Consider the following 23,071-nt stretch of genomic DNA (forward strand, 5'->3'; position numbering starts at 1 on the left):
CATACACATACAATGAAGTAATAGGTAATTGATAAGCAAAAGGGAGGCATATCCAACTTTTAACGTGCATGCCCCACTAATTGCCATTTGGAGTATATGAAGTTTCAAACGGCGACCAAAGATATTGCCAAAGTTACGATTCCTTCTTCGGCCAAAAAGACATATTAACGGACAGTGTTACGTCAACGACGGCACACATAGTTACTGTTTTATTTCAGGTTAATCGTGAAGGCACAAAACCAAAAATTTCCCATTTAGCATTATGCACATTATTTGATTTTTGCATTTCATTATCCGGTCTTTTGCAATGGATTCTCACTCAGAAAAACAGACAGTGGGCCGATTATAACTATGTTCATAACTTCTTTTTTAAATAACAACGTTGTTAATGTCATCGTTGTTTCAAATCCTTACTGCTTTGGAAATTAAATGTATACATTTGTGATCTGCTGTAGTTCGTACATACTTTGAAACAACGGTTTCATCTTTACTGGTTTGTATATAAATATGTGAGCACATCAAAACATATATTTAAAGTTTTAAAAATTAAAGGGACTGTACACCAGATTGGCACCAAAAAGGTTTTTTTTCTGTAACGAATCTCAGGACAATTATTTAATAAAATGCTTTACTCTTTGATATCATAATTGTAGAAATACCAAAATGTAAAAAAACGAGTCGAAGACCGGGTTCGAACCGGTGTCGCCAAAATTGCATTCCAGTGTTGTATCCACTGTGCTACGAAGGCTTACTCAAAACAGTTGGAATATTTAAGCTACATACCTAACTTGGTAATATCACGTGATAACATTGACTAGCCAATCCCGCATTAGGAATGAATTCTACTAGGTAGACATACCTAGTAATCTGTTTTAATTGGAAAAATACGAAAACAATGCGAAAAATAAATTAATTGTAAACTATGTGGTACTTCAGCTAATACGTTTCAATGCATTGTACACATCGATACAAAGTTTATATCAGTTTTCGGCATTTATTTTCGCTATTTCATCATACGGAGTACAGCCCCTTTAAGAACGAATTCTTTAGTCACGTTGTTTATCTAAGGGGACTCGCTCATGTTTTTGGACCAAAAATAATTTTTCCCGGTAATGTCTCTTTATCATTGTTTTACTGTTATATCGAAATTATAGGAAAAATACACAATTATTGTACCAAACAGTATTTTGATTTTAGTGGGGTGCGAACCAACGCCGGTAATGTCAAGAAAATATCAGAAAACCGTCGCCTTAATCACTATGCCATCATCTGATAATGTCAGGCAACAATAAAGCCGATAATCGCGTTGCTAATGCTTATGAAATGGTAGTCTTCATAGACGATTTTTGAATAAATATTATCATTTGCTGAAGGATTTCAGTTGTTGGTACCTTAGTGTTGACATTCTTAATGATTTGACAAAACTGATTTTTTGTCGTACAAAAAGTGCATTTTACAAAAACATGAGCAAGTCCCTTTAAACAATTTTCTGAACAATCGGTCCAGTATCGAGACCAAACACATATATTAGTAATTTTCAACAAGATTGAAAGCAGCACATTCTTACCCGTTAAAGCGTTCACTAAAAACACATATCCCTTTTTGCCTCCTGTTCCTGCACCGGTCATCCAAGATCTAGCCGAATACGAGGCATCACGAGCAAAATAAACGCCCTGCCCGTACCACGGTTGACCGGCTTAAATAGAATAAAATGTTAATTAATTTTCATTTCGAATCGGGACTTGATAATTTTATAGAACAATATCAACAACTCAACAACATGAATGCAGCAATAGGACATTTTGAATCAAACGGGAGGGCATTACATCAGAAAATCGAATAAAGCATAATAATTTACACAGCTACTTAAGAAAAAACCTACCATTATCACCAGCATAACTCCGATTGAACCCATGACAAATAATGTTATCCATGGCAGCTTCATTAGTTCCGTGCCAGAGCTCTCTTTCTAACGGCATATTCGGTGGAAGGATTGGCTTTTGCTCTTGAAGAAAGCTTTTCTTTGCTTGGTATTGCTGATACAAAGCCTTGTTTTGTATGCGTTCAATCTGTCATCATATACTTAGTATTTTAAATAAGCACGTATTTATAATACAATGTACAGTTTTAAAGATGACATACAGAAGCTATCTAGACCAAAGCTTTAGTGAGCAAAACAATTCATGCCTGGTTTTCTAGCAGTTTTAAGATATATCTTGTCGTGTATGCTAAAGAATTTCCATTTCTTTTCTTTAATTTCCTTCATAAAAAAGACCAAACTGTGCTCCTTATGAACAATGCCAGAATGTATCGGTGAAGAGCGGGTTTTGTAATTTACTCGCTAGAAGCTACCAAAAATGTTTAAGCCCCAATCGTGAACTTAAACTGTAGTAAATAAAATAGAATTGTTTCGATAACCACATATAGAATACACTATAATTGCGATATAATGTAAGCTTTTTTAACAGATATTATATCAAGCTGAATTAAATTGTCTGTGTATATAATAGTTGTTGAAAATGCTAATGAAGGAAAAAGATATGTAAACCCCTCCAGCTATTCTTCCAAAATCAGACGCATACCGGTATGTTCTATTAATAAACTTCTTTAATATTTCAGTTACAAATAAGCATACAGCATAAACGTTCAATTCAACAACTAATAGTGTCATCATTAACGCTGCAAATAAACCTACCTTGACAATTTTCATGGAATTTTTATCGTATTTGTGTCCTGGACTATTGGCATATTGCCCATTCTTCACCTGATGCAAAAAAAGGAACCATTAATTTCAATATCAATTTAATTCAATGCTATGTAAATGTACTATTATTCATATATACAGCCTTTATACAAAACAGTGGACTGATTGTTGCAATGTATGATTTCTTAGTTTCAAACTTTCTGCAACAGGTATAAAATGTTGCCTCGGGTCATCTCGGGGTATCCAGGGCACGACTGTGATATGAGATAAGACAATGTTCATGACGATTTAAAAGATTCTTCCAAGAATATTTAATTTCACTGATCAGATTTATAACTATATTTTCGTGCAATGTTATTTGCAAATGTAACTGATTTATATTTCAATTTAGCGTCAATTTAACATTCACTCGTTTCATGTTCAAAAAAGATTGTCAATTGAACTTTACACTTTTGAACTTTCAATCGTGCAGCTTTATGATTGTTTGCATTAAAACCCTAAACTTGCAAATACTGGCTGTTTACTTGAAACCGATTTAAGATGTAATGCCACCCTAATAGCAGTTGATTTCCTGTGAAATTTGTATCAAGATCAAAATAAGATATAGTACTACAAAAACTGATGTATTCTGGCGTGCTTTGCAGGAGCTCATCAATCCCACATTGTGCATATTTTATCGCTAGTTCATTATTTTGTACAAAAAATATTTATGGAATATGAATAACCTACAATAATGGATTCATTAGTTATATCTTTTTCACTCCTTTTATGTTGGGTTTAACGTTGAGTGTCTCGTTTAGAGATTTTGGCATTTAAAAAAGCTCATTGTAAAGATATCTGTTGACTGCTGTTTTTTATCAAAACAACATATTGATGCATTCAGTTCATGTTTGTCTGCTACAATATATCTAACGACTGTTCGCACAAATTGATTATACCTCAAACATGAAGCGAGTTTCAATGTCTTTGAATTGTTTTTCATCAGGCTTTAGCTCTATAAGCTTAATATTGACACCGTCTTTCATAGCCTTCCAGTCAATCGGCAAGGGCACCTGTTGTCCTACAAAAAAAAGAAAAGAAGGATCTAATGTATGCATTAATCCGATCACATTTACAAAACTGTTTATATTCAAGGAACGTTTCAAATACGATTACAAAATCAAATCGGACCAAGCATTTCGACTAACTATCGGCCCATAATCGTAAGTTCATAATATCATTTGGAAATGCATTCCTTAAACATAGTATCATCATGATCATATAAATAATTTGACATTGAGTCAGTAAGTGTGATAATAAATCATGCTTATTGGAACTGCTAGTAAATTGCCATAAACTTGTACCGACTTTAATTACTTCACAAATGAAAATAACAACAAAGCACAAACATACTAATTGCACATCAGTTGCAAAATGATGCACACCACATCAAGCACATGTAAGTTAACGCATTACAAAAAGATACGTAATGGCCGGAAGTAAAGTAACACTAGCGACATCAATTTTGGATAACCACTACCGATTGTTTGTCGCCGATATTACATCGATAATCGTTTTATCATTAGCGTTAAATGACACTTAGGACAAAGGTTTTTGGTTATTTATCGACTTAAGGACGCTCCCTTAATCACCGACCTTTCAAAATTTCCTTGCGAACCACACTAACGAGATCTGCTTTGTCATGTTTAGCGTATTCAACCAAGTCATTGAAGTCGATCTCATATTCGACATCATTGTCCATGAAACAGAAAGATTTTTCATTTCTTTGATACGCCATCTCCATTTTGAAACTTTGTAAATTCCCATAGAACTTGTATTTCGTTTCGTTGTTATCCTCTTCTTCATACTGCCATTCTATCTTTTTTGCGAGTTCTTGAGATTGTTCAAGTTCACATCGATTCTTTTCAAATCGCATCAACATTTCTCTAACATTAGATTGCGCTTCAAATGCAAGCTTTCTTTCACCTTTAATTATCACTATCCCATCGTTAACATCTATTTTCATGTCAACCACCAGCGGCAATGATTCAAGCTCTTCTTTCTGGAAATTAAAGTCGAAGTGTTGATATAGAAGAAACACTACATTATCATTGTTCGGTAGGTACAAGTTGTGTTTCCTTATTATTTTACTATATTATAATGCAATATTACTACGTTGAACAATGAATGCAAACTATTCATTAATACTTTCTAGAAGTCCTGGTACACTAGATTGCTTAAATACTGCTTTTCCGACAAATTGGTTACAGTACCACCTGTGCATTTTGACCAATGTACAAACTACGCGGATGCAGGTCTAATACAATTAACCTTACCTCCTCTTTTGTTAACGAGCAAACGATTGTTTTGTATTGTTTCTCATATGCGGTTATCAGTGCTTCTTCAAGATGTGTTTCCAGGCGTTGTTTACATCTCTGTATATTTTCACTGGAGTCAGAGTAAATATACAGTGCAAGAGTCGACGTGTTTCTTTTCGAAGAAGAGGGCGAAGGACGGGGTTGTGCCATTGCTCCTTCTTCAGATGCCATATAGCCTACACCTACAAATTCCTTTGTCTTCTTCCAAAACTTCCTCCCAGCTTAAACCATAATAAAAATGCTATATATAAAACCTCTAAAATATTTTATTGTTATTCACGATATATATAAAAGTGTTAATGCGTTCGATGAAAAACAATGAAGACTGAGAAATAAATACTCGGTTCAACCTGATAAACTACAAATATGCTGTCGGCAAAGAAGTATTTTAGTTGTTTTTACCTTTCTTTATCTGTCCAAATGATCCACTGTTTAAGTCTGAAGCCGCTTTCATGGCCTTGCTACGCAATACATCTATGATTGGTTGGAATCGTTCTGCTTGAGTTTTAAAGACGATAAGATGAACCTCACGAATCATCAAATCAGTGTTTCCATCTGACATAAACTCGTCAAGAGCATCAAAAAGAGATTCGGCTATGTTCTCTGGTTTAATAGGCGAAAATCCTGCACCTAGAAATTTAGTTTAAATAAGACGAACACATATCCTGTTGTCCAAGCAAATACATACTTTTAAAACAGATAAGGAAATTACTTAAATTGCTTAAGGTATCCTATGTACAAATAGGTTCGTCATTATGTTTTGGGCTTCTGGGCTGTCCCTGTGGTTGAATTGTATTATTTTCATTTTATATGAAATCTGCCACGATGTTTAATTTTCATACCTGGTTACCCGTGTAATTTTCGAATCACTTGAAAGCGTAGTGTTTGATTGTTGTTAACATGAAAAAAACACATTTCTGACTAAGTTGTTGCAATTCGTATTTTTGTTCTTAAGTTCAAATAATGAGTCGACGGCAGCGGCCTGTTCTTTATAGGTTCAAGGACTAAAATGTTTGTTTGTAATATTATGTTCGGTATATATTATACATATTCATACACTGAAGAAAAACACACTATTAAATAACATTCAGTAACCATGCATTCAACAATATTATAATTTGGCATCGACTACCTTAAATACGAACTGCAAATATCTTACCCGAGCCTAAGACGGGAAAAGCGACTGTTTTGATCTTGGATTGGTTAGCTACTTCTAAACACTTCCTCATTTGCGCTGTCCATTCAGATGGCCTGTCCACATATTTGACGAGTATCGTCTTGCTAGCTTTAAGCCCTGGACATTTAGTGACCAGAATTCCATCCCTTTGAAATGTTGACAGTTGTGCTAAAAGTATTCCATTGATTTTTAAAATTGAAAAATTGCCATTTTATGGCGATTTAAATATTTGTGAGGTTGATGGAACAAGTGACGTCTCAGATGCGAACGCTGTTCAAACAACCAAAAATATATCGACGTGTAATTGTCTATAAAGCTTATTTTCTTAGCATATTTGAAGGACTATTGCTTGGAGATTCTGCGAATAATGAATGTTTTACGAGGTTTTAGAATTGCGGTTCATCTGGTGAAGTCCACACCCGTGCCCTGAACAAATGTTTTAATTGAACCACAATATTGAAACATTCAATCCTGAATGAACATACTTGATATACTGACCATTGCATGTACACTATGCATGCAAAAATATATCATCTATCTTAGTATTAAATGGTTCAAAAATGTTTCCTCGTAACACACAATCTGCTGAAAACTAAAAGAATTGCATTACCTTGACACTGTTCCTCTAACTGCGGGCATCTCTTTTTTAATCCCTTGGCAACTGCTCCTATTTAAATACACAATAACATTTTTTTCATTACTATACTAAGTACATTTTCTATAAAAAAAATCTTTGAAAATTTATCAACATCACAATGAAAAATACAAAGATAAGCCGTACTGTTAAAAGAAAAATATAAAGACACAAGGCAATGCCAAACAAAGTAAACGAGAAACGCAAAACGTACAAACAACACAAACTGATCATACGCTCATCAACATATCTTAAACAAGGGTTAAACAAGTTGATGCGCGCTCAACCAAACCGAATAGTTTCAAATATCAATTATTGCATAAAATGTGTGTTTTCGGTCCGTTATCGTGGTGTGTTAAAACGCAAAAACCCGTGCGTTATCGGTAGAAAAAGTGCATTATTCAGTAAAGTCACGTGCCGTTAATGACCGGCTTTTTGTTTTACATAGGCGCTTTCAGGGCTCGCATCATTACAATGGCAGCTGAGCGACCTGGTCTCTGACCGAAAGTGGGTCAACAATGCCAACTTTTGCACAGAAACAAATTTCAGCATATATAGCTGTATATAAATATCAACAAATTAAATAAACCGCATCTAACTTACATATTTTATTCTCAGTTGTCTGTTCCTGGCAAGCTGATGTGTGTTCACTAGATAGTACTTTCTACAGTTGTTTTAACTATTTGTTTGCTTTAAAAGCACTAAATGAAGTCTAAAACGTTCAACTTCTCCGAAAATTAGTTATTTCTGTCGATTTTATCCAGACCGAACGACATATATGGACATGATTTCATTACGTCATATGCAATGAACAAAGAAATTTCATATTTTTTTTCTCTGATGCTGAAGATGCTGTACAAATTATCAAGACCATGTTTGCAAAATGTTCAGGCTTAAATTAGTTGTCAAAACAAATAATGGTTAAAGTAGGACTATATCGGTAATTAATCGATTACCCAATAGGTATTGTGTGTAAATAATCCCAGTAATCCAGTCAATTTCCAAAAAAAAAAAAAAAAAAAACACTTTCCAATCGAATGAACACTGCAAAAAATGGCTTCGAAACAAAAATGAAACTGCCGAGTTATGTTGCGGCCCGAATCGAGCTTCATGTAAAAGTTTTTCAATGACATCACTCATGACGTCACACAAGCACCTGTTATGGAGGTTATTTTGAACTAACTGTTTTTGCATTTTCATGACATTTAACAGCCTTTTTAAACACAAACGTTTTTCATGGTGTGTATTTTATGCAATAATAGCGATAATACACCATTTTTCGGTCGTTACCATCTGCAAAAGCACTTAGAATAGTTTACAACCCTCGTGCTACGCACTCGGGCTGTAAACCGTTTTGCGGGCCTTTGCAGATGGTAACGACCTCAAAAAGGTGTATTAACCCTATATTATTCATGAAATACGCGAGTATCTATATGAAAACTACAGACACAAGTCCAGTCGTGGAAAGCTTAAACATAAACCCCGTTTACTGGCACAAAGCCAAAGACAGAATCACAGTAAAACAACACGCACAACAATAACCACACACAAAATATAGAATGAATAAAACTTAGAGCTGTTCGAGTACCGCCTTTGAACGGTCAGCCAAATGTAAATTTACTGGGGATTTCAGCTATTTTCCGTGTACAACCTCGTATTGTGTTCAATACAGTTATTGTGATAGTAACATGGTGTATTGCTTTTTAATACGTTACAGACATGCAACCACTTTTTACCTGGCTTTTTTCCCTAAAAACACATTTATAAACGTGTCCAGCCTTACCATGCAATTCTAACTTTGATCCAGTGCTGGTAACAAATGCATCGGCTGTGTGCTCAAGAATGTCGCCTATGAACACCTTCAGATCAACTCCGGAAATACGAATACCTGAAAAATTCGTAATCATAATTTTAGAATGTCTCTCTTGCCACTAATTAAGAGTTATTTGAATAAACATGTATTCATTATTTAGTGTGTAAGTTCAAATCCAGAAGGCACGAACATAAGTATAATTAAACAGAACTATATATAGCTAATACAAAAGTTGTGAGAACCGTAATAATTATCTCCCATATTCCAACAAATCGATATTTCTTATGCGATATTTCATTAATTAAAAGTTGGGATATATATGCAATCATTTAAGTAGTCATTTACAAATCATGATAAGTAATAATCGACATAACTACTTGCCATAGTCAACGGTGTCACAACCTGTGCTGGAATGGGCAATATTTCGATTCTTTCGTTTAACATCTTGCATGTGCCTTTCCCCCCTTTTCCCCTGCTTTGAACGGCTCTCCAAGTAACGGCGAAATATCTAATCAAGAAAAGTAGTTAATCATATTTCCAGCGATTTCCATATGTATACATGTGATTCATATTGTTTTTGAAAAAAATGGCCGAAGAGTTTCGAATGGGTCTGCCACTATCATTCGGAGCTCCTCGGCCATTTTTATCGAAAACAACCTCGGATGTATGCCGGTACATCAGTTGAAGTAGTTCGTAAATTTTTGAATCATTTATGAAATGAAGTGTTTTAGAATTGTATTTATTGATCTAAGTTTAAATTGATTGCCAGTGAAGTAAATTATTGCAAACATAATTAAGATTTCCAAGAATAAAGTCATAAAGTTTAACTGCTAAATAAAATTACTACGCGATCTACTTGCAGCGGACTTAAACGTACCTCTTTTTGAATATGTAAACCGTCCAAATACATCCGAGGTTGTTTTTTATCAAAATGGCCGAGGAGTTCCGAAAGTGCCACTATAAAGCGATTTTAACGCAAAGAAAAACTAATGGAAAGTTCTGTAAGAACTCAAAGTAGCGGTTACTACCCTTAGCTCTAAGTTACTGCGCTATATAAAGTTGGAAATTTACTAGATTCAAGCATACGTTGTTTTTTTCGATTGTTCGGTTATGGAACGATGAGGTCGCCGATCGCCGAGTTACGAATGTCTGCCGATATAATCGATATCGGCGATCATCGGCCCATCACTACTAATGATATGACTATGGGTAATTTTAAAAGGACAAAGCCACATGAGGTATACTGAAAACAAACGCCTACCCCAATCAGGTCATGGTCCTTGGCGTGCATCACAAACTTTACAGTAAAAGGTTTATTTGCTTCCTCTTGTTTTCCAAGCTCTATGAAGGTTTCAAACATGCAGCGACAAACGTCCTCTTTTGGATATTTCAAATTGCCTGTTCCCAAGGCCGGGATGGCTAGGGATGAATACTTTCGAGTTTCAGCGAGTTTGAAAGCTGTACGAAGCATCTCTTTCAATTTCTGTAACGGAATATATTCACCAATGGACAGTGCAGCTTCTCATGTTTTTGTATAGTGTTAACATTGGATAAAAAGTAGTCGTATTTGCTTAGAGATAGTATATTATTCAGAATAAATAGTAATCATAAATCAGTGCGAATAGTATAATTGTTCTATACCTGTTTATTAAAAAAATGTTGGCCTAATGTAGACAATTAGGCATTATATCGATTAAATGTATAGTAAGAAGCGCGAATAGTTTGTTCACTTTTAAACCTATTAAGATTTCCGAACCGCTGTGTACAATTTACAGTCCAATCACCGCCTATCTTGTGACTACGCTGTTCAACTCCCTCCCGCAAATCATTTAAATATTTAATAATGACCTTCCCGTAAAAAAGTATTCATGCTTATTTCGGAGAGGTGTTTTCTGTACACAACACTTCTCAATTTACAAACCACATACGATTAGTAAATATCAATTGAGTATCGAACAGCATTTTTAATAAAAATACATATACAGGCTTTCAAGTGACCAATGACAAAAAAAGTAGGAGGATGTTTTGAAAAAGTAGGGTAAAATAGGGATATTAGGAGCAAAAGGTAGGGATAGTAGGGTTCTTTACTTACCCCTTTGGGTGCAAAAAATGACTACTAAACCTATTCCTCAATTAAGATGTTCCTGTTGTTAGCTTTGCTTAGAAACCAGTGATTCAAGAGAGATCAGCCACAGGATAAGCAGATGAACCTGAAATGGGTCTCTGACTTGCCAACATGCACCACTCATTCTCATCATAAAACCCCTCTTTCAAACCATGAAATGAATGAATATCCAGACATGTATTTAGTTAAAACTTTTCTATTATTTCTCGAACCATTTTTACAAACAAGTAGGGAAAGAAGGGATTTTTCAAGAAAAAGAAGGGAAAAGTAGGAGCCGAACCAAAAAAAGGGACAAGTAGTAAATGAAGGACCCGCTTGAAAGCCTGTATAATAATATTTACATTAACATTATTCCAACTTTAAATCTCATTTTTAATGTCAAACCTAAAACTTACGGTTATAGATTCTTCTCCAGCATGGCGTGGAAGAACTGTCAAAAACAGCTTCTTACAGGGAAGATCTCCGGATGATATTTCGGCAATTTGACAGTCGTCCAAAGTGTTGCTATATTTTGATGCACACTCCTCCTCCAGTTTCTTACCACCTTTTTTCAAAAGAGCCTGACACGCTCCATGTTTGAGGTCCATGGTAGAAGACGTGGAACACAGAATGACGTCAACCTACAAATAACGATTCATAGCGAGATTACGTACAAATCCCAACAATGGTTCAATGGACACAAATATTATATTAGATATAACTTAAGTCAGAAAATAAATAAATTCAGTACCGTTTGTTTGTTGTTTATTTTCAAATAAATAAGAGCTCCTCATAATATCTCCCCAGTGAAATATAAGGGGTTTAAAGTAAACTGTATTTTAAAAAACAACCTTTTGTTCAGCCAAGTTTTCCACAACGAGCTCAATTGTTGCCATTCCCTTCTGCATTTCTGAAATAGGATAAAATATATTAGTGCTTAATCAAACATATGACGGAATCATCAAAGGGGACATTCTATTCGAGTAATGCGTATACTCTCAAACAACACATTGTGATCTACAGTGAACGAACCTCCTGTTTCAACGCACACGGATTATGACAGACACTTATATGAGTGAAACATAACAAAGAAACAGACAGATCACAAACGCATCAAAATATATTTTTGTTAACACATGTTGGGGTGAGACATAACTTACTGTAAACGGGTCTTTTTCCACCACCATCTCGCCTTAATCTCAGTTCATCTTTGAACGCCTATAAGCAATAAATCATATGAAGGCTATCGTTAAATATTCTAATATAATGTCGCCTATTATGCAATGGCCAAGTAAAATCCTAATTATCTAAATCAAATCATTTAAAACTTCTAAAAAAAATCTTCCTCTATACCATGTTTGGTCAATCAAAGTATTTTTTTTTATAAGATTCAACATTTTTTTTCTATTTCTAGTAACAGTTACCTTGGCCAATGTGGCTTTAAGCACAATCAAATGGAAGGTCTCTATAAAATATTCTTATATAACAAGTTTGCTAGCACAAGTCAACCCAAACTTAAGACATTTAGATTCAACCGTTTCTATTTTCAGTAGCTGTGCCCTTACCATTGATCCGATAAGCGCTTTGTTTTTTTTCTCTAAGTTCAGTCACATCGACATTGTCGATAGGTGCACAAAAGGCAACGCCATGAAATGTCTGCTTATTTTTGTATATATACAACTTTATCACAATATGTCCACTCAGAATAAAGTTTTTCGTATTAACCGTATTTCTATTTTTGAGATACAGCGACCTTGACGTGGACTCTTAAGGACCTCAAACGCAATCTTATAAACCTTCTCAATTAAGTCTGCTATATAACAATTTTGGTCACAGTATGTCAAACCGAACTCAATTTCATGATTTTGACGCCGCACGTAAGACTGCCCGCACAAACAACGGCGTATATCATTCTAATTACTAGGTAACTATGTGAAAACCTGGTTAATTAGTGATTTACCTTTTTAACGTGTTCATCTGACGGATATATCACGAACTGAACTGTTTTTAGGCTGGATTTCTTGTTGTTTTTATCGAAGTCTATCGCAGTATCAAACATGATCCTCGCAACAACTTCCACGGGATATTTCAATTGGCCGCATCCCAATGCACTAAACACTATCGACATCTTATTTTCTTTTGCAGCCTTTTTGAGGCAGTCTTGCACGAGTTTCTTCAGCACCTAATGAACAAATATTGAATAAATACTTTTATCAATTGTCAATTTTTAAACATTAAATATGCATAAGCATAAGGTAGACTAGAGTAAATGTTAGTTTCAAGATAATGAAGCATCGTTTACCATGCGATCAAGATACATTGACAAAGTAGAAAAAAAAACTAATTTGAATTGCAGGACTAGTCTAAAAATTCCAATTTTATTCGATAAATTGGAGATATTTTAATCGTCACATAAATGAAATGAAATTGCGCATGCGCAGTCAGTAAGTCCAGTCGCATGGTAATACCAGTTACCAAACGCATAATCAAGATGGCAAAGACATATCTGAGATAGCTCAAGGTTTGTGAAAATCAGCAGAGTGTGAACGTTCTGTCTGAATAAGAAATGGACAGCAGCTCAAACAATGTGTACAGACATTATCGACATGCATAACTACTATCGCCCTGTCTAACCCACCTCCTGTGCTTTATGGTCTGCAGCTTTCCATCCAGGCAGAGCTGTGAGGTACATACAGTCACATTTCATTTTTCCCCCTTCAACGTCAGCAATCTCCCCATATGCAATGTCTTCCGGATAGGCTTTCTTAATCTTTTGCTGAAGGTCATGCCCAGCTACGTGTAGAATCGCGCGTCCTGCTTGTCCTCCTTTCAGGTTTAAACTAGGGGACGTCGACACGACGAAAACATCTCCCTGAAATGTATTCATATTACATCAAATGCTTTCATATATGGTATTTAATATAGAAACAATCAGGTGAGATAATTTGATCTTTAAACAGGCTTTGATTATTAAAAAGTGAAGAAAAATAGCGATGTCGTGTTATTTCGCAATCAACTTGTTATACAATTTGAACGCAGGAAACTAAGCAAAACAAAACTAATGTAAGAAATTAGTGATTATATGTTAGGCTTATATTGAGTTATGAAATACAAACGTTGTAATGATCAAATCTAAAAGGTTAGTATATGAATGGGGATCATGTATCTATATAGGCGCACAATGTAGGTTGATGCTAAATGTTCTAACGCATCATCATGTTCAACTAATTAGACTTAAATGCCCAAAAACAAAACAAAAAAGCGTACGATTTTTGTACAAATAAAAAAGTAGCCTTTGTTTGTTTGTGTGTAATTAATAGCTATGTAGCCACAAGTAACCACAGTTTCACCAGTTAAAAAGGGTCAACATCATACTTTTGTTTTGATCATTGAAGTTATATGAGTTAACACGATAGTGCATTAAAATTAAAATAAATGTTTTACATCAACATATTGTGTGCGCCTAATAAGACTTCTAGACATTACCTTTTGTTTTCCTATTTCTCCAAGTACAATAGAAATGTTCGTTCCGTTCTTTGCTGGAAACGAATCAGTATCACTCGTCATCGCTGCTTTACCTGAGCAAAAAAAAACCAACATCTTAAGTCAGAAAACATAACTGAGGATTAAAGAACGTTTAGTACAAAACATGCTAAATTAAGTTACATGCCACAAGATAATATTTAAGGATAAGGCTCCATGGACATGATCGCTAATGTGACAAAAAGTGCATAAATGTAGAATATTTGGTATGGGATCTCTTCCAGAGTTTACACTGTACATTACTTACGTATAACAACTACTGGTTTCAGTCGAGACGATTTTTTCAATTACGTCTCTCAAACCATCACGTTTGTATTGTGATGAAGGTGTTTTTTTCGAAAACAAGTCAATGAATATAAGCTCCATTGATTGCTGCCATATCATTGACGAATCACCCGTGTTATATTTCAGTGAAAATCAGCTTCTTACAACATATTTTAAGTACATCAGTGTTGTTGCCACGGCAACCAAAGATACGCAGTGTACATGATTAAATAAAACCAACTAAGGATTATCTTTTCCTGTGAAGCTTTAAAGTTATAGTTTGTAAGCCGGCGACGGAGACAAAAAACATTATCTATGTATACAGAAGCTAAAATTGACCTGGTGCTGCCTTTGCCCCGGGAACTTGATCATCTCCAATCTTTTCGTATGCATCTTCTTCTGTCTCATACTCGAATGTTTCTTGCTGACCTGGAAGCTGTATCACACATCTAAACGAAGAAATATCAATGTGGGTCGCAGTTGAATACAGATTTTCAAAAGATTCTTTCATTTTTGATATGGTCAGACACCACATGTGGTTTGTGTGAAATGTGAACAAAATGTGTGTTTGAATGATAAACCTTCAACCAATGTTTACATTAAAGCACTGTTGTAAATAACAATATTCAAATGTGACAGAAAATGCTCAATTTCGCCGAAAAGCTACTGAAGATCGATTTATTCCAGAGTTGCATTGTGACAGAATTCAGACCAAATTGTTGTTAACATTTGTTTCATTAAAATTAGTAAATAACTCAATTTCAACATATTTTAAACGCGTTGCTAATACATAATCTCTGAGTAAGTTCCTTTAATGTCAAATACGACATGTTTTCATAGAAGTAAAGGTAAAACTTAGTTTTCTATTTAAAAACAAGGTAAAACTCAGTTTTCTATTAAATTAAATACCTTGTACTCTGTTCTATTTCATCGATTTTTCCACGCGCTTTTTCATCTTGAAAAACATCCTTCACTGACACCTTTTCAATGGTGTGTTCCTCTTTTATAATTGAATTGAACACTTTTTCCAATTCATCACGGGCCATGTCTCGATCTTCCTTGTTGCCGCGAATATCAACAGTTTCTTTGTCTTCTACAAAACATAATTATGTTGAGCATTTAGCTTATATAACGTTTTAAATATTTTGAGTGAAAACTCCCTATTATGAAAACAGGGTCATATGACCAATTTATGCTCACCAGTCATTGGTTGCCAAGAAGTCATCGGTAATTAAGACAAAAGGTAGTTGCTAAGAAAGTAAGTGTTTGTTAAGGAGGTTGATAGTTGCTAAGGATTGCGATGGTTAATAGGAAAGCAAGCCATTGTCGAGGTAGGGATTGGTATAATAACATGATTGAGAAAGTTGGTGGCTACTTAGACGATCCATGTTTGTCAACGAAAGTGATGGTTGCTAGGGGAGCAAGCTGCTGTTAAGGTTCTCAGAGTTTCCTGATATAATAATACATCAAATTATCCCTCCGCCCTGGCGGTCATGTTTTTAACATCACTTGAAGGTATTTGGTAGAAGATCACACAATAGTGTGATTCTTGTATAATCGTGTGTACAGTGTCTGACAGGAAGGTTTTCAAGTGTGTTTTTCCATATAGTCGTATTATGAACCTCTGGAGCCATGTTTTAACGAACTAACAGGATGAGGGCCCCATGCAACATTTTTGTTAAATAATTTTGAAATCAAGACAGCGGCTTCCGAGAAAATTCTTTCTCCTAAAATTTAGGCCATGTTGCTTAAGGGGACTATTTCTGTGAATATATTTTGAAATCGAGCGAGCGGTTTTTAAAGAGAAGAGTTTTATATATATAGAAAATATCATAGGGTTACCGAAATAAGAAGACAATTATACACATTGGAAACAATTAATCCCCGCGTCCGGATGTGTACAGTGAAGTATGTTTTATTACACTATTAAATATGAGGACATAATTTTAAACCTCGAAAATGCTAAGGCAAGCTTTGTTAGTTAGATGACAGTCTTCAAATGACTTCAATGTACTGTTTGAGAGTTGGCATTGTTGCTCCGGCTCCATTCATTCGTTTGCAGGTGATGACAGTATCCGGTTGTTGAGAACTTATTTTCTTAGTTTATAAGTTGGTTTTACTGTATTCTTCTTTCTTACGCTAATAGTGGTTCCGGTGAGGTTAATATTTTTAACTTTGTTAGCATTGATAAATATTGGGACAAGTCAATTATACTTGTGTTTCACTAAAATTGCAAAGGCGGTAATAACATTGTCTATTAACTATTTGTTTATTATTATTGCTGTGTTGGTGGGATTGATTGGTTTGTAGTGTGTGCACGTATCTCAATCAGTTTGGTTTGGGTTTTCACCTTGTGCCATAAAACTGGGTTTATACTTGCATTTATGACTACTGTGCCTGTAAATTTATATGTGGTATCGAAGGAATGGAATAGACGGTCACCTAAGAAACAGTTCTTTGAAATTATTTTGAATTTAGGGCAGTGGGTTCTCGAAGAATATTTTCGAAGTTTTTCTTTTAGGTTGCCATGACAACCAGAGTTATATATGGAACATTTTAGTTGACCAATCATGAAACTCTCCTGTCAAGGTTGGTTAAAATTGACCCATTGGTTTAGATTTCATTTGAAGGAAATTGTTAACGACAGACGAAGACGGACGGTGACCCATCTGAACGGCTCATCCTTTAGCACTTTGAGCTCGAATGATAAAGTTCTATTTATTTTAAGGTGGAAATGTATTAGCAGTACTAACTTATCGACATTAATCTGTGTTTAACTGGTTATTTATACTCCATAAACTTAAAATAGTTGAGTTCTACTATAATTTAAAAACAAATGTAAAAAGAGAATGATGATCCTTCTTGGCATTGTTTACTTTAAGCAATATCTAGCTGGGTTCACGAAATACTTACCACAAAATGCAATAAAGCCATTGCGTTCTTTAAGATTGTTTTGCAAATCATCAATAACATCACGTTTGAACTTTTGTATAAAACGAATTGGGATTGTTCCTCGTTTCAAAACTAGTGTCCTCAAGACTCGCGTGTCAAGGAAAGACTCTATACGTTTGTACATTTCGTTCACGTTTTTGTGCCATCCATGCATAACGAGTCGGCACGTTTTCTCGACGATATCAAAACCAGCAACGTCATCATGATCTTCAGTTAAATCTGTAATAAACTGTGTCCATTCATCAGAATGGAACACGTCCTTGTCGTCCCTTTCATATTTAATAGACTTCTCCAAAATATTTGAGAAGACACTCACTATGTCCGAGTCCCTATCAACCATAACTGCATATCCATAATCGTCTTCTTGATCCTTCACAAACACGACGTGGAACGCACTTCCTTCTAATTTCCACGAGGCCTCGATTCCCTTTTCTTTAAAGCTTTCGTCAATAAGTGCAATTACTTTTTTCTTTGATCGGACAAGCTCAGCACATTGAAACGATAGCCCATGTTCATATTTAGTGAATTTCATTTTGTCTTTACCCTTATGTAATTCAAGTTTTGCATGCGTTATGTCGTCTGGTTGTCCCTCTAAATCAACAAAATCATCACCAACTCTGACATCAAGCTCCTGTATTTCTTTAAGCCTACTAATAAGACCGAGTTTTTCCATCAATTTCAAGTGAAGAAACGAGTAAGTTATCCGTTCGGTTGTCCTTGTCAGTTGTCTTTCCCACTGCTTCACCTTGCCTTGGATGTCTTCAAAAACAGAAGATGTACTTGTCCTCAAGCCATATACTTCTATAAAGCACTTTGCTGCATCACAGATTACCACAACGTCTGGATGATTGGAGAAGGCTATAATGCAGCAATATGAAAAACAGTTATGCAGATATATCAAACATTTTCATAACTTAAGTCGATTTTATGAAACTCCTTAAATGAAATCAAAAGTTATTACCTTAAATGAAATCAAAAGTTATCAATAAGTGTTTTTACATAAAATTATGATCTTTTTGCCAAATTCAACGGTACATTATATTTTCTTGATTATAATGATTAGATTATATGAATAGTGAGATACATAAATGAGGATAAGGCCTTGAGGTATTAGGAAACGACTTAAGTTGTTAAGTTGTTGTATTAATATCGGCCATAGATTGGAGTTTATTTTAATAAATGCAGGATTTCTGAAGCAAAGTTATATTAATATGCGTTTTCAGAATTTAACTAAATGTTTAACAATTCCATCTTTTTGGAAAAAAAAATCCTTTTTTTTTAAATAAATGAAATAAAATATAACACGTTTCAAATTTTCAAACAACCATAATTCAAGGGGTGAATGCGAAACGGTTCTAAGAGACATTAAATAAAATTTAAGATAGAATATGTTTGCTTTCAACCCTCAATATTTTAACAAATTTGCAAATCAAACTTACTAGTGCAATGTTCTACGACATTTGTGACAATCTTGTCGTTAAAGTTCAGCTTGCGGTTGTCTGTGTTATTTTCAAAAAAATGATTGACCAGATTAACCACATCCCTGTCCCAACTTCTCTTTAATTCCTTTACTTTTGGTGTGATAGGACAGAGGCAACAAGTGAGGGTAAGCGTTGTCTCCGATATATCGCATTCGCAGTAATGTGCTTTTAAGTCCTCCAGCAACTTTGAACAGCATTCCCTAAAATATAATACCAATGTATCAACATAAATGATGAGATTGAAGACAATATAGGTTTTAAACACATTACACATTGTTGATTTAAACGAACTAATCTAAGTGTATCCTTAGTTTAACAAATATTAATAAGAACCCCTTTCCAAATAATGCCCTTACACGGTAAAATGATATTAAATCATCTGAAAGCTGAAACAGTAGGTAGACAAAAATATGTATTACTTGTCAACATAATAAAGCAATGATTGTTATCATACGCACTAAACATATGTTTGATATATTGAAAACCTTACTAAACCTGTAGGAGAGTAAGAGTGGTCTAAAGTAATAGTTATCTGCATCTCACACAAGATGTTGTAGGTGCGAATCCCGCCAGAGGAAAATTCTCATGGCCTCCCGACAATTGACATCAGAACTGATTTCTACCCAGGAAACGGACTCGAGAGTGATCCTATAAGCCTTTCGCTTTCGTCACAATGAGCTAAAGGAAACTAGTGTAAACTAAACCTCACGAATGAAACGGTGTGCATAAAGACGTAAAACATTACGATACTCACTTTTTCAAAAGTTGAGTTTTAACCGTAGACAATGTAAGAACAATTGGCTCTGGGAGAGAAAACTTGTGCAGTTTTGCATCATACAGTTCGCCCAACTCGCACTTGTAAAATGGCGACACTCGAAGTGACTGTCCGTTCAAAATGTGGTCCTTTTTGGCACAAACCCTTTCGACAACTGAAACAACACATTTCAGTGAAACACATCATGAATAAGATGATATACCAAGTGGACTTTCCTGACAAACAAATATATATCAGTGAGGTTTTTCTGACAAACAAATATATATCAGTGGGGTCTATTTGAGTATGAGGGTTCCATGCCCAAAGCAGGGTAACGGGTCTTAGATATTTTTTCCAAAGGCATCTCTTTTTATTTCAAGGTACGTTCTACTGTTTCTGATGCAAATGTCCGAGCAAAGCATTCTTAACAAATGTACAATAGTCTGAAGCTCTCAATCCTGAACCTTAGAAGCCCTGCACAACTTATGTTGGTAAAATAGTTACGGTTTGTAAGTAAATGTTACGCAAAACGTTCCGTATATCAATGGCATTTGTCTGAATAAAGTATAAGTTTTTGAATTTATTCTATTTTACCTTCCGCATCTGAGAAAGTCACAATAGTACAGTTTCCGTCGTCGGTCTCATAAGGGGTGCCCTCTACGTCTCCTCCTGAGGACATGCAATAAACAATTCAAAGCTAAAAAACACTTAATAATTTAAAACATATTGTAACACAGCACAATTAAAATTTGAACAAGTCATCCATTAGTAGTATACACAAACAAACAAAGCATAACAGCATACCTCCATTTCTCTCACTTTCAAAGTAAAGCTCAAGCATGCCAACCGCCACAGCGCCGTTACAGCTAATGGCAATCATCGGTGTTGTGTCCAGTAGGTTAAGCTCCGGCTGAAAGGACAAATTCTTCCTCGCCATGTTAGTCTTCATGTTCTCCATATCTACAAATAACACGAAATGTGTGTCAAACATTATACTCCCCCCCCCACCTGACCGCCATGTTTTCAAGAATATTTGGACAATTGAATGAAATATGCATGGACCGAGATGACAGCTGATTATATAGTGATTGACAGAGTTGTGTGCTGTTCTATGTTTCTTGTTTGTGAATTTGTGTTCTATGTCTTTGGCGTTGCCCATTGCCACTAAACCGGGTTTATGTTTAAAACTTTTTGCTACTGAGCATGTTTCTGTAGCTTTTTGCATATATATTGGTTGCAGTTTTAAGATTATGACCATTTAAAGTGTGAGGATAGAACGTACAGTTTTGTATCATGTTCAGATGATGACTGAAATTTGCAGATAAACACGATAATCACTCGGAAAACCTTTTCGCATTCGAGGTCACTTGTACCTTGACCTTTGACCTGATGACCCTTTAATCAACAGGGGACATCTGGTCAGGCCCAGCCTCTATGTAATGTTTGATGACCATAGGTCCAGGCATTGTTGAGTTATCACTAGAAGAAGCTTTGCCAACCTTTTCGCGTTTAAGGTCACTGTGACCTTACCCTTTGACCCGACGACGCCTTACAAAATAGGGGTCATCTACTGGTCAGGCCCAACTTTCATGTTTGATAAACATAAGTCCAGGAATTGTCAAGTTTGCGTTCAAGGTCACTGTGACCTTGACCTTTGACCCCTTACACCGATTGGGGTCATCTACTGGTCAGTCCCCTCCTCCGAGTCAATTTTGAGGGCTATGGTTAAAACAATAGGGGTAATCTATTGGTCAGGCACAACCTTCATGCAGAGTTTGATGACAATATGTCCAGGAATTGTCGAATTATCACTCGGACAAGCTTTGGTCTACCGAAGGACCGACCGACATGTGCAAAGCAATATATAGGCATATTAGGAGAGTAAAAACTATACTGACCCCAGCTTTTCAATTAATACACCACTTACATTTGGTCTTACAGACGTACTGTTTCACGGACACCCTTGGACAATGTAGCCCAGAGTACTCAAACTCCAGAACACTGCCAGGTTTTGGGTACTATATATGCTAAGGGTACTATATCTACTAAGGGTGTTGTTTAGATTCTTATTGGCAATGAGCACTATTTGTGGGCAATTTGGATGACACATTACCCACCAACTTCATATGGTAAAATGTCATGGTTACAAAATGTGAGTTTTACGGAACGATAGTATAAATGACTTTAAACATTGACATTTCTGAATCGGAGTCTCTTACGTTATAGAATATGGACCAAGGCTACTTACCAGGTTTTCCTTTCACAGAAAACACGGCACACGTTTTTGAGAAGTTGAAAACCATTGAATCTAGAATATAGTCAGCAGTGTTGCCCATGCAAACTTCGAAGAGATTGATAAGGTGTTCTTCAGACGCGGTTTTGTCTATTCCTTTTGCAAATATACAGTACTTCGTAGTGTCTTTTTCAACCTATGGCACAAAAACAGCAAATAACTATTTACGTACAAATACAGTGACTGATAAATATTGTTATTTTGAGTCTTATATTCGAAGTTTGAAGAGTCAACATTTTAACTGCAAATGGTACAAAGTGCTAAGATGCCCTTAATCGCTCAACAAGTTGCACTACTTTTGGGGAAAATATAAGGCCTCAAAACAGTACACAAGATTACACCTTTCATTCGATCTCATGACTTTTTGACCGCAGAGTCGGATATTTCACATAGATATTATGGTTTGACTAAGTCTTAGTATGTGTTGATCAAAATTGTAGTCTCTTTTTTTAATCAATGTTGTTCCTTGATTTGAGATTGTGACGTCGTTTTTAACGCGACATAACCAAATACTTAGGTTTACCTTTATATATGTTATGCACACAAAAAATAAAGTTATTAATCATTTACTAAAATTGTTGCCTCAAGTTTGTTGACAAGTTTTTGTAACCTTCTGGTCTACATGCAATATCAAAATTGGCATTGACTTAAGGGAAACAAAATATACTGTCATTAATTTTGACTCGCACTATAGCCTCTAGAGTTTAACAAGGTCTTTCTGTTCAGTTGATTTATGACCTTGATTGCTTTAACCGCACATCGTTAAACTTCAAACATTAATTTTACAGAGATAAACAACAAGTACACATTACAAATCTGTGACCCTTAGAGTGATTAAACACAATTTCGGACAAAGAACTATGGACGGACGACGGACATCCAACGAACCTACAATATCACATTGAGCACTTGAGGTAACAATAACATACCTTTATCGGTGTAGATTCTTTTCGTGCGTCTGTTACAGCCTTTTCTTGCTTACCTACAAGATCAAA

At 35.3% G+C, this 23,071-nt stretch overlaps 1 protein-coding gene across 3 annotated transcripts in view; it reads right to left on the bottom strand.

Moving 5' to 3' along the window:
• The window catches only part of LOC128211284 (protein mono-ADP-ribosyltransferase PARP14-like), a 33,399-nt gene that overhangs the window by 2,766 nt on the left and 7,562 nt on the right, over positions 1 to 23,071 (bottom strand). For all 3 annotated transcript variants that reach the window (XM_052915902.1, XM_052915903.1, XM_052915901.1), the window contains exons 4-30: positions 23,006 to 23,058; positions 22,032 to 22,212; positions 20,588 to 20,743; positions 20,378 to 20,452; positions 19,784 to 19,958; positions 18,988 to 19,229; positions 17,510 to 18,406; positions 15,506 to 15,689; positions 14,936 to 15,045; positions 14,276 to 14,367; positions 13,428 to 13,661; positions 12,750 to 12,971; positions 11,950 to 12,007; positions 11,641 to 11,699; positions 11,206 to 11,430; positions 9,947 to 10,168; positions 9,067 to 9,193; positions 8,656 to 8,760; positions 6,849 to 6,905; positions 6,221 to 6,406; positions 5,464 to 5,691; positions 5,020 to 5,282; positions 4,340 to 4,745; positions 3,643 to 3,764; positions 2,696 to 2,764; positions 1,883 to 2,069; positions 1,568 to 1,696 (exon numbers count right to left, since the gene is read on the bottom strand). In XM_052915902.1, coding sequence (XP_052771862.1) covers positions 1,568 to 1,696; positions 1,883 to 2,069; positions 2,696 to 2,764; positions 3,643 to 3,764; positions 4,340 to 4,745; positions 5,020 to 5,282; positions 5,464 to 5,691; positions 6,221 to 6,406; positions 6,849 to 6,905; positions 8,656 to 8,760; positions 9,067 to 9,193; positions 9,947 to 10,168; positions 11,206 to 11,430; positions 11,641 to 11,699; positions 11,950 to 12,007; positions 12,750 to 12,971; positions 13,428 to 13,661; positions 14,276 to 14,367; positions 14,936 to 15,045; positions 15,506 to 15,689; positions 17,510 to 18,406; positions 18,988 to 19,229; positions 19,784 to 19,958; positions 20,378 to 20,452; positions 20,588 to 20,743; positions 22,032 to 22,212; positions 23,006 to 23,058 — 5,064 coding nt within the window. The remainder of the gene's footprint in view (positions 1 to 1,567; positions 1,697 to 1,882; positions 2,070 to 2,695; positions 2,765 to 3,642; positions 3,765 to 4,339; positions 4,746 to 5,019; positions 5,283 to 5,463; positions 5,692 to 6,220; positions 6,407 to 6,848; positions 6,906 to 8,655; positions 8,761 to 9,066; positions 9,194 to 9,946; positions 10,169 to 11,205; positions 11,431 to 11,640; positions 11,700 to 11,949; positions 12,008 to 12,749; positions 12,972 to 13,427; positions 13,662 to 14,275; positions 14,368 to 14,935; positions 15,046 to 15,505; positions 15,690 to 17,509; positions 18,407 to 18,987; positions 19,230 to 19,783; positions 19,959 to 20,377; positions 20,453 to 20,587; positions 20,744 to 22,031; positions 22,213 to 23,005; positions 23,059 to 23,071) is intronic.

This window comes from Mya arenaria, chromosome 12, assembly GCF_026914265.1.
Source record: "Mya arenaria isolate MELC-2E11 chromosome 12, ASM2691426v1".
In the NCBI taxonomy this organism is placed as follows: Eukaryota; Metazoa; Mollusca; class Bivalvia; order Myida; family Myidae; genus Mya; species Mya arenaria.